Raw genomic sequence first — 12,629 nt, 5'->3', positions numbered from 1 at the left:
TCAAAAAATATACATATAAAGTTTTTTCACAGCTTTCTGTGGTTGCTATCATGGGCTGTATGTGGAGTAATTCATAGAAAATTTAAGACTAGTGGGTCTAGGCACTCAAAAAAATGTTTCATCATCTGTATGTTAGAGATAGTTGTCAAAAAAAAGAAAATTTGAAGCACGTTCTATAGAAATTACCTGGCTACTGGGCCATCACGTGACCTGAGAAATTTTGGAGCTTGATCTGTGAGAATCGCAAGGCTAAGCTCCCCCACATCCCAGTCCTTGGCAGCGGAGGACTCGGGCCTACCCCCGCCTCACCAGGCCAACACTTCTTTCGCTCAGGGCCGAGTTTCCAGGCCTGCCCCGCCTGCTAACACACACAACCGCCATGAACCAAAGGTACAGAACGAGCCTGTGCTGAGAAAGGAGCATCAGATCAAAGCTTGGAAAACAATAAGTCGAACAAAGTTAAACAATTCTTTTAATGAGGACTTCTCAGAGCCCCTAATTGGCCAATACATACTGAAAAAAAACTCCAAATATTGGTGCTGAAAATTATTTGCCCATGAAGTACTTTTTCCCAAGACACACTACGCAGTGAAAAACAATAGCCCTGCACATTTTGGTTCCCAATTCTTATTCTGGGCTTGTAAATATATTCTTTCTAAGCTACCCACATAGGAAAACAAATGTTATACACCCACACACAAATGTGTACATATTACCAGATGCACGTTTCAGCCAACAGTATCCGACTACACGGTAAAGGGAGTTCCGTGTCCCGTCACGGACAGCTCAGTACCTCCTCCGGGATCGCTCTCTGCTCCTGTCTCGAGAGCTGTGCCCGCTTCTCTGGTGGCTGCGGCTGCGGCTGCGGCTGCTGGAGCGGGACCTGTGGCGATGGCGTTTCTCTCGAGACTTGGACCGCGTTCTCCTCTTCCGTTCTCGGGACATGGAGCGGGAACGATGTCGGCGGTGCTCTCTGGACCTGGACCTACACAGACCCAGGCAGAGATGGGAACTCAGTCAGGACTCCGTTCCTCACCCACCAAGGCCACACCCGCCAGGAACCAGGGCTCGCTCCTGCTGGGGCTACAGAACCAGATGGGGCGCCGGGATTCACACCCAGGTCGGCCCTGTGCAAGGCAAGCATCCTAGCTGCTGTACTCTGGCTCCTGCCCCAGAAAACCCTTTCTCGGGACACGCACAATTGCTCGGGAGCCGTAGTTAACGCCAAGTCTAACTGAGTCAGCTAAACTAGACTAAAATTACAGAAAATTTAATAACCATATACTACAATATCAAAATAAAATTAACACTAGTCTTTCTAGGTCAATCAGTATTGTGCAACTTACACCAGAAACACTATCTCTCTCTCTCTCTCTCATGTACTTAATTATATAAAGACGCTATTTATAAATATTGTTATAAATACAGGTACTTATAAAGCTGCAAAGACAGCTCAAAAGAGTTGGGGGTTGTACACAAGGAGCTTTGCGTGTGCAGAGAGCGCCTGGCTCAGTGCCAACACTGCATAGCCCCCAATCACTGCTGGGAGCACTCCCAACTGCCACACTGGGCTCAGCCCAGTGTATATATTTTTAGGACCCAGTATATTTTAGAGTATACTCCCCTTAAAAAATCTGTATCATACACTCAGGCACATATCTCTATTACATGCTAGGGGGTTATATGAATGCTTTCAAATTTTAGGCAACCATTAAAAACATTCTGCATACTTTACTATTGTTTGTTCTGGTTTTGGGCCACACAGAGCGGTGCTCAGGACTTACTGCCAACTCTGCACTCAGGGCCCACTCCTGGTCGACTCGGGGAAACATGGTTCAGCCTCATGCAAGGCAGTGCCTCATCCCCACCAGTCCAGGTTCACACGCACTTTTAGAAACAAATATATACACAGTGGGTGTGGGGCTGAGGGAGTGGGCGAGAGAGGAACAATCTGGTAGGGCTGTAGCCCAGCAGTGGTGTGTGAGCGTTCTGCATGGACAGCCCTCACCTGGCAGAGCTCAGGGGTCAGTACGTGGAGCTGGGGATGAAACCCACACCTCCTGTGAGCAAAGCATGCGTTCTAGACGACTGAACTCTCTCTGGCCTCCAAGCTGATTTGTCACTGTCACCCCGTTGTTCGTTGATTTACTCGAGCAGGCACCAGTAACATCTCTATTCCTCCCAGCCCTAAGATTTTACAGTCTCTCTTTACTCATCTTTCCCAAGGATTGGAGGCTCTTTCAGGATCAGGGGAATGAGACTTATCGAATACGCCACGGGTACCTTGCCAGGCTCTGCCCATGCAGGCGGGATACTCTCGGTAGCTTGCCGTGCTCTCCGAGAGGCATACATATAATATATGTGTGTATGTGCATATGTATGTGTGTGTGTGTGTGTGTGTATATAAAAAACTGATTTGTTGCCTACTGTCTGAACTCCATCAAACAATTTTACTGAAAGAAAAAAAAAAAGAAAAGGAAAAGAGATCCTGGGGCCGGAGAGACAGTACAGAGGGGAGGGGGCTTGTTCTGCACAGGGCAGACCCAGGTATGATCCCCAACATCCCACTGGTTCCATAAGCATCACCAGATGTGGCCCAAAAATAAAATATGAAATCCTGTGACCTATTAACTCTTCCAGAGTTTCTTTAAAAATAAAATAAAAAAATAAAAAAATAAAAACTGAAACACTTTAGTTTCTCCTTAGATCCAGGACATTAGAGTTTGCTTTTATTCTGAGGAAATCAACTACTGCTCTTGAAATACCCTGACCAAATGACAATGTATTAAGCTCAAACTACACAAAAAATGCGAGTTCTGAATCTGCTTATTCACTTAAAAACTCTTAATTTATAAAGAGAACACCTCTGAAAAGCAGACTGTTTATACTTATTCTACAGAACACTTACCTTTTGGGATTCTTGCTATGTGATCGAGACCTGAAAGACAGAAAATCTTATTTCAGCAAAGTAATATAAATAAGAGGAAAGGTTTGATGTGCTGATAAGATTACACTCTTCCAGATTTTGATTTTTAGAGTGAGAGAATTTTGGCTTTTGGCCACACGTGGCAATGCTCAGGGGCTCCGCTTGGCTCCATACTAAGGAATTATTCCTGCAGTGCTCAGGGAGCAAACTCGAGACCAGGAATCTAGCCACCCACTGCATTGTCATCTTCCTGGCCTACTAGAAATCTGATCCTCATAAACACCATTAGCCTTACTTGGGGAGTGTGGGAGTTTGGGCCACTCCTGACGGGCTCAGGACTAACTCCAGTTCTGCACTCAGATCACGCCTACCAGTGCGTGGGGATCATCCTGGTGCCAGGGATCAAACCAGGCCAGCTGTGTGCAAGGCACGTCCCCTACTTGCTGTAGTATCTTGCCCGGCAAGTACCATATTCTACAAATATGAGGAATGTAATCATGACACACTTTTCTTTTTCTCTTTTGTTTTTGGATCACACCCAGCAGTGCTCAGTGCTCAATATTGCCATTGATATTGTCTCAGATACTACAGTACGGTTAATGTTTTCACAGAAACTTAATGTGACAAAGCCTAAAGCGCTAGTGCGGGACTTGCCTTGCACACTCCTGAGCACTGCTAGGAGCACTGCTCCTGAATAAACGCTATCCGCATGAAGCTGTTTCAATAGGAAGAGAAGATCCACAAATGAAGTAGGGTTAAACATCAAAATTGGACCGAGCATAACACGCTCAATGGTGGAGGAAGCTAAAATGACCTAGTCATGAAGTACACTGGGATTTCCCTAGTTGAGGCCTGTCTGAGAGAGCATGAAGTCCCGAGGTGGGAAACGCAATGAAGAATGTGCCATACGACACAGATCTCTTGGGACACAGAGACTGTAAAAGAAGCTGTGGGTGCAGGTCACAATGAATGCTCTGAAATTTACATCTACTTCATCAAACGATCTTTGTTAGCCCTAGCATGACAGTATTTTTATATGTCTTTTGGCCACACCCAGCAATGCCCAGAGGACCACATGGGATGTTGGGGATTAAACCCGTTAGCCCGTGCAAAGTGCCCTACCCACGGTGCCATCTCACACCAACATGACAGTCTCTGTAAGCAGGTTCCATTCCCCAGGCCCAGCTAATATCTTTTCTCTCGGACCTGGATCCTCAGGCCTTCGATGCTCACCTCCGCAGCTTCTCCCTTTCTTCCCTTTCCCTTTCTTCTCTTCGCTTCAGGCGTTCCTGGTTTCTCTTCTCCTGCTTCTCAGCTACAACTCTCTTAAAATACAATGACAGAACAGACAATATATGAGGATCATAATGGAACAGGTTATTCTTTTCTGTCTGGGGCTACACCTGGAGGTGCTGGGCTCGAGGAGTACACACAAATCTCTCTGATTTCAATAAATCCCAAGCAGGTTGTCTGCCACATGCACAGCCTGGACTCCAGCCCCATGAGGCCTTCTAGGTAATGAGTTCATTGTTTTTTTCTTTTTGGGTCATACCCGGCGATGCACACGGGTTACTCCTGGCTCATATACTCAGGAATCGCTCCTACCTGGTGGTGCTCGGGGAACCATATGGGATGCTGGGAATTGAATCCGGGTCAGTTGCATACAAGGCAAGTACCCTACCTCCAGCCCCAACGAGTTCATTTTTTTTTTTTTTGCTTTTTGGGTCACACCCAGCGATGGACAGGGGTTACTCCTGGCTCTGCACTCAGAAATTACCCCTGGTGGTGCTCAGGGGACCCTATGGGATGCTGGGAATCGAACCTGGGTCGGCCGCATGCAAGGCAAATTCCCTACCCGCTGTGCTACTTCTCCAGCCCCCCAATGAGTTCATTCTTCAAGAAACATCACTCAAAACTTCACTCTGGCTTCCATCCCAGTGTGTAACATTATTATTCATCAAACTGAATAGTAACAATTCAATTTGAAGTGATGCCTGGTATAATGGTCAGGCTTAAAAGTCTGGTTTCCTGAGTCTGGCCACCTACTCCTTAGCAGGAAGCTTGCCAGAATGGGAGGAGGGCAGTTAGAAGAGAGAAGGGAGCATTCTGACAACGACAGTTGGAAATGATCACCCGGACAAGGACTGGGTGCCAAAAGGAGGTAAAGATTAAGTTTTACACAAAATCCCTTCAGTGATGGCACTGCAAACCACAGTGCCCAGCAGGAAAAAAGAAAGTGTCTGCCACCGAGGCAGGCTGCAGTGGGCCGGAAACTGAGGACACTGCTGGAGGAAGTGGACACTAGAGAAGGGATCAGTGTTCTGAACACTGCACTCTGTATTCTGAGTGAAGCTCAATCATCAACAACTTTGTAACTTTGGGTCTCACAGTGATTACTACAAAAAAGGAATCTGGTTTCTAGGTGCTAGAGTGATTACACACCAGATGGGATTCCTGAGCACAGAGACAGGAGAAAGAAAGCCCTGAACACTGCAGGGTGTCGCCTCAAAACACAACAACAAATTAGCATAAAACCTAGCTTGCAAACATCTAATATCATTCAACATAAAATGCCAAGTATAGATATTTTAAAAGTTTCTCAAACATCATCCATTAAATGAATCTCCATATTAACAGAAAAAAAGTAAAACAAAAGCCATATCAAATTTCTATTTGTGCATCTGTACACACACACACACACACACACACACACACACACACACACACACACACACACACACACACACACACGCGCCAAAAGAATGAATGCCTACAACAGGATTAAGAGGTACTAATTTACCAATGTACCTTTAATTCTTCAAGCTTCTCTCTGATTTCAATGAATCCCAGGTGCAGTTTACCCCCAAAATGGTCCGCCAGCCGCCGGTCATTATCATGGAGCCCTAAATAGGCGGAGCAAACCTCACACACTCGAAGTTTCTGCTGCTGGAAACTGGATGCTGGCATAGAATTCCGATAGACTTCCTGCAGAGAAGTGAGACGTAGCAGTTAATACACACCTCATCAGCTCACTTACACACGATACACAACAGCATGCTTTTTTGTCACGTCCAGCCTCATGGCGCCTTCACTGCGTGGGAACCCTCTCAAACGCCCTCACAACTCTACCGTGACATGAAGCACAACCTCCTGCAGCCTGCCCAGTGTGCTCCGCCCGCTTCCTGTCATCTCTGTCAGGTGTCTGCCACTGTGTCACTGCTTCCTGCCAGCAAAGTTCTGGTTCTGAGTCACACCCAGCAGTACCCCGGGGCAGCCCTCAGTGCTCTGCTCTCTGGGCAGTGCTCGAGGACACCAAACACTGCGAGTGTCCCGCCCAGTCAGCTGTCCCACTGGGCTCAAGAATACTGCTTTGTTGTAGGGGAGGGAAGGGAGTGTTTGTTCTTACTCATTTGGGTTTTAGAGCCACAGCCCATGCATTATTCAGTCTTGGGTTCAATCCCAGGCACTGGAGAACAAAACATAAAGCAGAAACACTTGTTTCTTACTCGTCTTTCTACTTAGTCCCTGGTAAGTAAAAAAGAAAGTCTAACTTAATAGAAATCACAGGCTACCTCTAAAGAAAAAAAGAAACAAAGAAAGAAAAAAAGGGGCCCCGAGTGATAAAGCGGGTAGGGCGTTTGCCTTGCATGAGGCCAACCTGGCTTTGATTCCCAGCATCCTATACGGTCCCCCGAGCACCACCAGGAGTGATTCCTGAGTGCAGAATCAGGAGTAACCCCTGTGCATTGCCCGGTGTGGTCCCCAAAACAAACCAAAACCAAAACCAAAATCAAAGAGAGGAAATCCCGATCTCAGGGGCTCCACACGCCACTGGGAAGCAGGCCAGTGTGATCCAGCTAGAAGCACTAGGCACGCGCGCTGAGACAGCAGGCAACCCCAGCGGAAGGCACCCCACTTTCGAAGGACGCGAGCGGGCCAACCAACAAAGAGCTTGCAGGACATCGAGTCTAGCCTGCACAGGGATCAAGAACAAGGAGGGTCCATGGTCCTAGCTGACTGTCCCCAGAGAAGAATATCGCATCTCGGGGGAGGGTGTCACAGCTCTCCCAGGACTGTCTACACGGGATGCATCTGCTGTTGGTGTGTCGCTAGCCCAAGCACCCGAATCATAATATAAAACCCAACAGTGAGTGTGATATACACTATATTTAAATTGGGCTTTGTTTTCTGGGTGGGGATGGGGTGTCTGGGCCACACCTGACACCACACAAAGGCTTCTCCCAGCAGTGCTCAGCAGACCACGTGGCACCAGGGAAACGCCGTCTCCCATGCAAAGATGTGAGCCTCTCTAGCAGTCTCTGGGCCTCTTAACTTCCCTTCAACAATACTTGTCTCATCTGAGTCAAATGTTCTTGACTTTGGCAGTGCTGGGAACTGAACCCAGGGTTCCCTAAACGCAAGGCAAGTGCTCTACCACTGAGCCACACCCCAGGCCCCAAATCTGTAGCAGACATAAGTAGCCACTGAGCTCAGGGAGATGCCCAGAAGGGCTGGGGCGTGTACTCTGCACGCAGAAGCCCAAGTCTACTTGGCAGTGCACCACTGGGTACCGCGTCCCCGTCTGCGGAGGCGATACCAAGGCTCTTTCAAGAGCTCGAGTGTGCACACTGCACAGGGGAGACCCCGTTCCCACGGGCACTGCATGATCATGGGAGCGCCAGCTCTGGTATGTATGGGGGCTGGGAACGGAGCAGACCACATTATCAGCACCATGACATATGTACAAGAAAATATGTACGCAAATAAAATATGAAAAGTAAAATCACTTAAAGGAAAAAAATTACCTCTGCTTCTCTTTTTTTAGCCCGCGCTTTCTCTACTTCATCCATTACTTTCTGGGATTCTTCCACATTCCCTTCAGCTCCAAGCTGTTCCACTTTAGCCAATAATTTACCGATTTCTTCATTTAATTCATGAACGCGTTCTGCCTGGAAAAGGAAAAACAGCACAGAAGGTCAGGAACAAAAACCAGAGCAGGAAGAGGTTCAAACACTGTTGAGGAAAGATGCCTTCCAGTGGCAGCTGGGGTGAGACTGCTGACGGGCACAGCTGACGTGAGCTGCCCAGGCCAGTGGCCTTAGAGATGCTGGAACAAGCAAAGGTGACACAGAAGGGCCTGGGAAGCACCACTGTGACAGTCACAGAAGACAGTGCAACTCCTGCCTGGGCTGCTCAGCGGCCACGCCGGCTTAAGGACGGCAACGCGCCAGCTGAGGCAGGAACAACGGGGCAGCTGAGTTCAGCCGAAACCGACTACAGCCTTAGTAGCTGAAGAAATGAAACCGTCGGAAGCTGCTGAGCTCTGAGGTAATCGGTTTTGTAGCTCTGTTTAAGGGGATGCAACATAAGTCCATATAGCTTGGACTTTCCCAACAGTGTAGGATCTAACTTAATGAGATATTAATTTAAAAGCACTCATTTTGGGGCTGGAGTGATAGTACAGCGGGTAGGGCGTTTGCCTTGCACGCGGCTGACCCGGGTTCGAATCCCAGCATCCCATATGGTCCCCTGAGCACCGCCAGGAGTAATTCCTGAGTGCATGAGCCAGGAGTAACCCCTGTGCATTGCTGGGTGTGACCCAAAAAGCAAAAACAAAAATAAAAAAAATAAAAGCACTCATTTTATGGGGTTTTTATTTGGGTGCTGAGTTTTACAAACCCTATAGTTTGAGAACCTTTCAGACCAATATACAAGGAGTGTGGGGAGGGGAAGGGCACAACAAGCAACCCTTTCCCTCGGACAGGGACCTATTTTCCTTTCCCCTCTATCTGGCAAGCTAATGTTGCCATCAGGACTCTTATCGGGGTGACACCACGCACAGCTGGTACGAAATGAAATGGTTCAGCCATGACTCACCATGATTAAGTAGCATGCTACCGGTCACAAATTTACCCCAAGGAAATGAGAGCCGAGTCCACACAAAAATGTACATAAAGGGCCAAACACTACAGCAGATAGGTTGCTTGCCTTGCATGAGGCCAACCAGGGTTCAATTCCTGGCTCCCCAGATGGCTCCCCAAGCCCAGCGAAGAGTGACCCCAGAGACAGAGCCTAGAACAAACCCTGAGCACCAACAGCTGTGGCCCCCAAACCGAAACAAAAAAAGATTACCTGGATAGATAAACTATTTAGTCAGTCATTAACATGAATCTCAGGGAAGCACATTGAACAGAAAAAACAATCTCAAAAGAATACATATGAGCTCTCCGCTGCTGCACGAGCACAATCCCGGAGGCCAACTGAACTACATTGGACATGAGCAGCTCGCAAAAATGCCTCCGGACTGTGAACTGAGCCACTACCCCATGCAGCGCCAGCGGGCAAGGGTTTCTCTCTCCAGGCTTTTCCATCTTATGAGGACCACAAAAGGGAAATAAAAGCTTGCGGTGATGCAATTTCTGGCAGAATTTTCCCTGGACGTTATACAGAAATCCCAAACCTAATATCTCTTAATTGTCAGCAATGTGAAACGTTTCCTTTTTAATAGGTCTGACTTTGGGGGGAAACTCCAAACAATAATAGTGAGTTTTCTGTTTAACTATTGAAGGTAATCAAGGTAGCAGCCATTTCTCTAGGCTGTGAACTAAGCTATAGCCCCACACCGGCCGAGGAGAGGAAATAACCTTCTTTCTTGGTTCTTTTCCCTTTTCGGGGAGAAACGCGGCGTGGCGTCCGCCATATTATGAGGTCTATTAAGCAGGCACGAACTTGGTGGCGTGGGAAGGGAAAAAAAAAAAATCATGTACTTGGAACAGCAGGACGCTTGGGCAGTCTTGGGCCGGGGCCAATACCAACCAGCGCACGCTCCGCCGAGATTCGACCCGGGTGGCCACACTTTTGTGCACCCGCTTTGCTGCTGATCAACCAGAATCCAGAGGCCAACTAGACTACATTTGGTTCCAGAAACTGCTTGCAACCATGTCTCTAGACTGTGAAATAAGCCATAGTCCCATGCCGGCCGAGGACAGGAAATATCCTTCTTTCTCGGTTTTTTTTCCCCCTAGTTGGGCGGCATGGCACCAGCCATATTATGAGGACTATTAAGAAGGCACGAACTTGGTGGCACGGGAATGAGGGAAAAAAAAAAGTTATGTACTTGGAACAGGGGACTTCATTCTCAGCAATGGAAAACTAATTATCAAATGCTTCCTTGAGAGTAGGGCTGTCTTTTTTGGGGGGCAAACTCCAACAACAATAGTGAGTTTTGTGTTAAAATATGGAATGTAATCAAGGCAAAGAGAAAATGAAGTGAAATTTATCAGTTAAGCAGGCGGGGGTGGGGGTGCGGGGGGTGGGAGGTATACTGGGGTTGTTAGTGGTGGAATATGGGCACTGGTGAAGGGATGGGTGTTTGAGTATTGTATAACGGAGACATAAGCCTGAGAACTTTGTAACTTTCCATATGGTGATTCAATAAAAATAAAAAGTTAAATGAGCAAAAAAAGTACGAATCTGGAGTTAGTGCACTATGAAGGTCACTTGCCTTGCACACAATGGGGTTGGAGCTCAATCCCCGGTGCCATATATAATCCCCAAAGTCCTGCCAGGAGTGATCTCTGAGTCCAGAGATGGGAGAACGCACACTTGTGCATGACGTTAGGACAGCATATACAATTCATGTTAAGTCTTGAATCTCCAATGTCAACGATTATTTCAAAACACAAAGTTAAGTAAGAGTAGTGAGCATAAATAAACGACGCTGTACTAGTGAAGTGATTACAATTCTTACCTTTGCAGCCACTTCCGCACTAATCTCTTCTTGAGTTTCTGCTAATCTTTTCTTGGCCACTTCTGTTCTTCGATCACAATCAGCAATGAATGATTGCAGATGATCCATAGCCTACAAAGCAAAGGTTAGTCAGGAAGTGGAACTGGGCTAAAGAGATGCTACAGGGGTGAAGGCAGCTGCCTTGCAGATGGCTCACCCTGGGACAGACCCTGATTTGACTCTTTCCTCTATGTGGCTCCAAGCACTGCCAGAAATGACTCCTGCAAAGAGCCAGGAGTAGCCCGAGCACAGGCGGGTGAGCCTGCCCACCCTTTCCCTCCTCCCCTCCAGGGAAATTACTACCAGAAAATTCACATTATACAGAAACAACTTTATTCCAAATCTGCCACTGTCTGTGGTGCAGAAGATGTTTAGTGGCTAGCAGTGGTGGCCTGAGAACTCAAAGTGCTGGCCTGAACAACCAGGGGTGATGCTGACTGACCTAAAGGGGCATTTAAAAATAGTTTTATCAAATTTTATTATGAAGGGGCCTAGAAAGAGAGTACAGCAGGTAGGGCACTTGCCCCACATGCGGCCAGCCCAGGTTCAAAACCCGACATCCTGTATGGTCCCTAAACACCGTCAGGAATGATCCCTGATCACCGTGGGTGTGGGTCACCTCCCCCCCCCATAAAAATTCCATTGGGAATTAAAAAAATAAAAAATAAAAGCAGACTCAATGATTAGTTGAAAACAGTATTTTCTAACAAACTAGTATAGGAAAAACAATTGCCAGGAAAGTGAATTTGTAACAAAACCATCAGTTTCAAACTTCATCTTCGGGTGTGACTCCCCCACCCAAAACCCCAGGATTCATTCAGCTTTTATTTTCAAATAATTAAGCATGCGTTATTATTACCCTTCATAAAAGAAAGGTAATTTGCTAAGAGCATTTTCCTACTCAAAGAAACGATATCATATGTAATGCACTGGACTATAGAAAATAACCTGCTGAAGTAAAATCACATACATCAAGTTCAAAGAAAAAATCTTGTTCTTTGGATGCGATTTCATAATCCGCTCTTAGAGCCAGGTCATGCACTTTCAGACACTCTCCAAGATCCATTCTCTAGAGGAGGGAGGGAAAAACACAGTATTAGAAACACTGAACATATTTCTCAGACAGACATCAACCAGTTTTATTTAAAGATACTAAATTATACAGTTGCATCGCCTTAAAGAGCTTGCAAAATGGAATTTCATAGCAAAGTACAAAAACATGGTACCAGGGGAAAAAAAATTCTGCCTAACAGATGGACAATGATCACCCCCATATGCACCGTCTTTCAGAAGCTAGAAAACAAGCTTCAAGGTCTCAAGGCTTATTTCACTAGTTTAACAGCAAAGATAGTTTAAACTAAATAATGTGCAAAGAAAATTAAAGAATCCTAGTTTTCAAACAATTGTTTGGTATCCAAACAAGACTTAGGGGATTGGGGGCTGGAGCGATAGTACAGGAGGTAGGGCATTTGCCCTGCCTGCAGCCGACCTGGGCTCTATGCCTGGCATCCCATATGGTCCCCCACGCATCCCCAGGAGTAATTCCTGAGTGCAGAGCCAGGAGTAACCCCCCAAGAAACAGAAAGAAAGAATGAAAAAAAAAAATAAAAAGACAGGGGATTAGCCAAGAAGGTAACTGAGACCTTCCTGGGGCTACTCCTCAGGCTTCCTTCACACCTGACCTGCACTGCATGAAGGGCCCACATCACAGGCCCTGAAGTGCCCGGCAGCCCTACTCAACATGTTCCAAGCTGCTCAGTTACGCTTTCTGCCATTCTGAGGACAGGCAGAAGACGGAGCACAATATCGAGCTTAATCCATCAGCACTTCCAGGACATCAACTCAAAGACTCACTCCACAGCAAGAACACTAGGAAAACAATGGGGAAAACACAAAGAAGCCCACCAAGCTCGA

The 12,629-nt window shown here is 46.8% G+C and overlaps 1 protein-coding gene across 10 annotated transcripts in view; it reads right to left on the bottom strand.

The window, feature by feature from the left end:
* The window catches only part of LUC7L2 (LUC7 like 2, pre-mRNA splicing factor), a 59,042-nt gene that overhangs the window by 4,237 nt on the left and 42,176 nt on the right, over nucleotides 1-12,629 (bottom strand). For all 10 annotated transcript variants that reach the window (XM_055124164.1, XM_004608225.2, XM_055124168.1 and 7 more), the window contains 7 exons: nucleotides 11,686-11,784; nucleotides 10,677-10,787; nucleotides 7,732-7,875; nucleotides 5,735-5,911; nucleotides 4,160-4,251; nucleotides 2,909-2,938; nucleotides 794-985 (listed from right to left, as the gene is read on the bottom strand). In XM_055124164.1, coding sequence (XP_054980139.1) covers nucleotides 794-985; nucleotides 2,909-2,938; nucleotides 4,160-4,251; nucleotides 5,735-5,911; nucleotides 7,732-7,875; nucleotides 10,677-10,787; nucleotides 11,686-11,784 — 845 coding nt within the window. The remainder of the gene's footprint in view (nucleotides 1-793; nucleotides 986-2,908; nucleotides 2,939-4,159; nucleotides 4,252-5,734; nucleotides 5,912-7,731; nucleotides 7,876-10,676; nucleotides 10,788-11,685; nucleotides 11,785-12,629) is intronic.

The sequence above is a fragment of the Sorex araneus genome, chromosome 1, assembly GCF_027595985.1.
Source record: "Sorex araneus isolate mSorAra2 chromosome 1, mSorAra2.pri, whole genome shotgun sequence".
Classification (NCBI taxonomy): domain Eukaryota; kingdom Metazoa; phylum Chordata; class Mammalia; order Eulipotyphla; family Soricidae; genus Sorex; species Sorex araneus.
The sequence above is the reverse complement of the archived record's forward strand: the minus strand, read 5'-3'. Positions and strand labels throughout refer to the sequence as shown.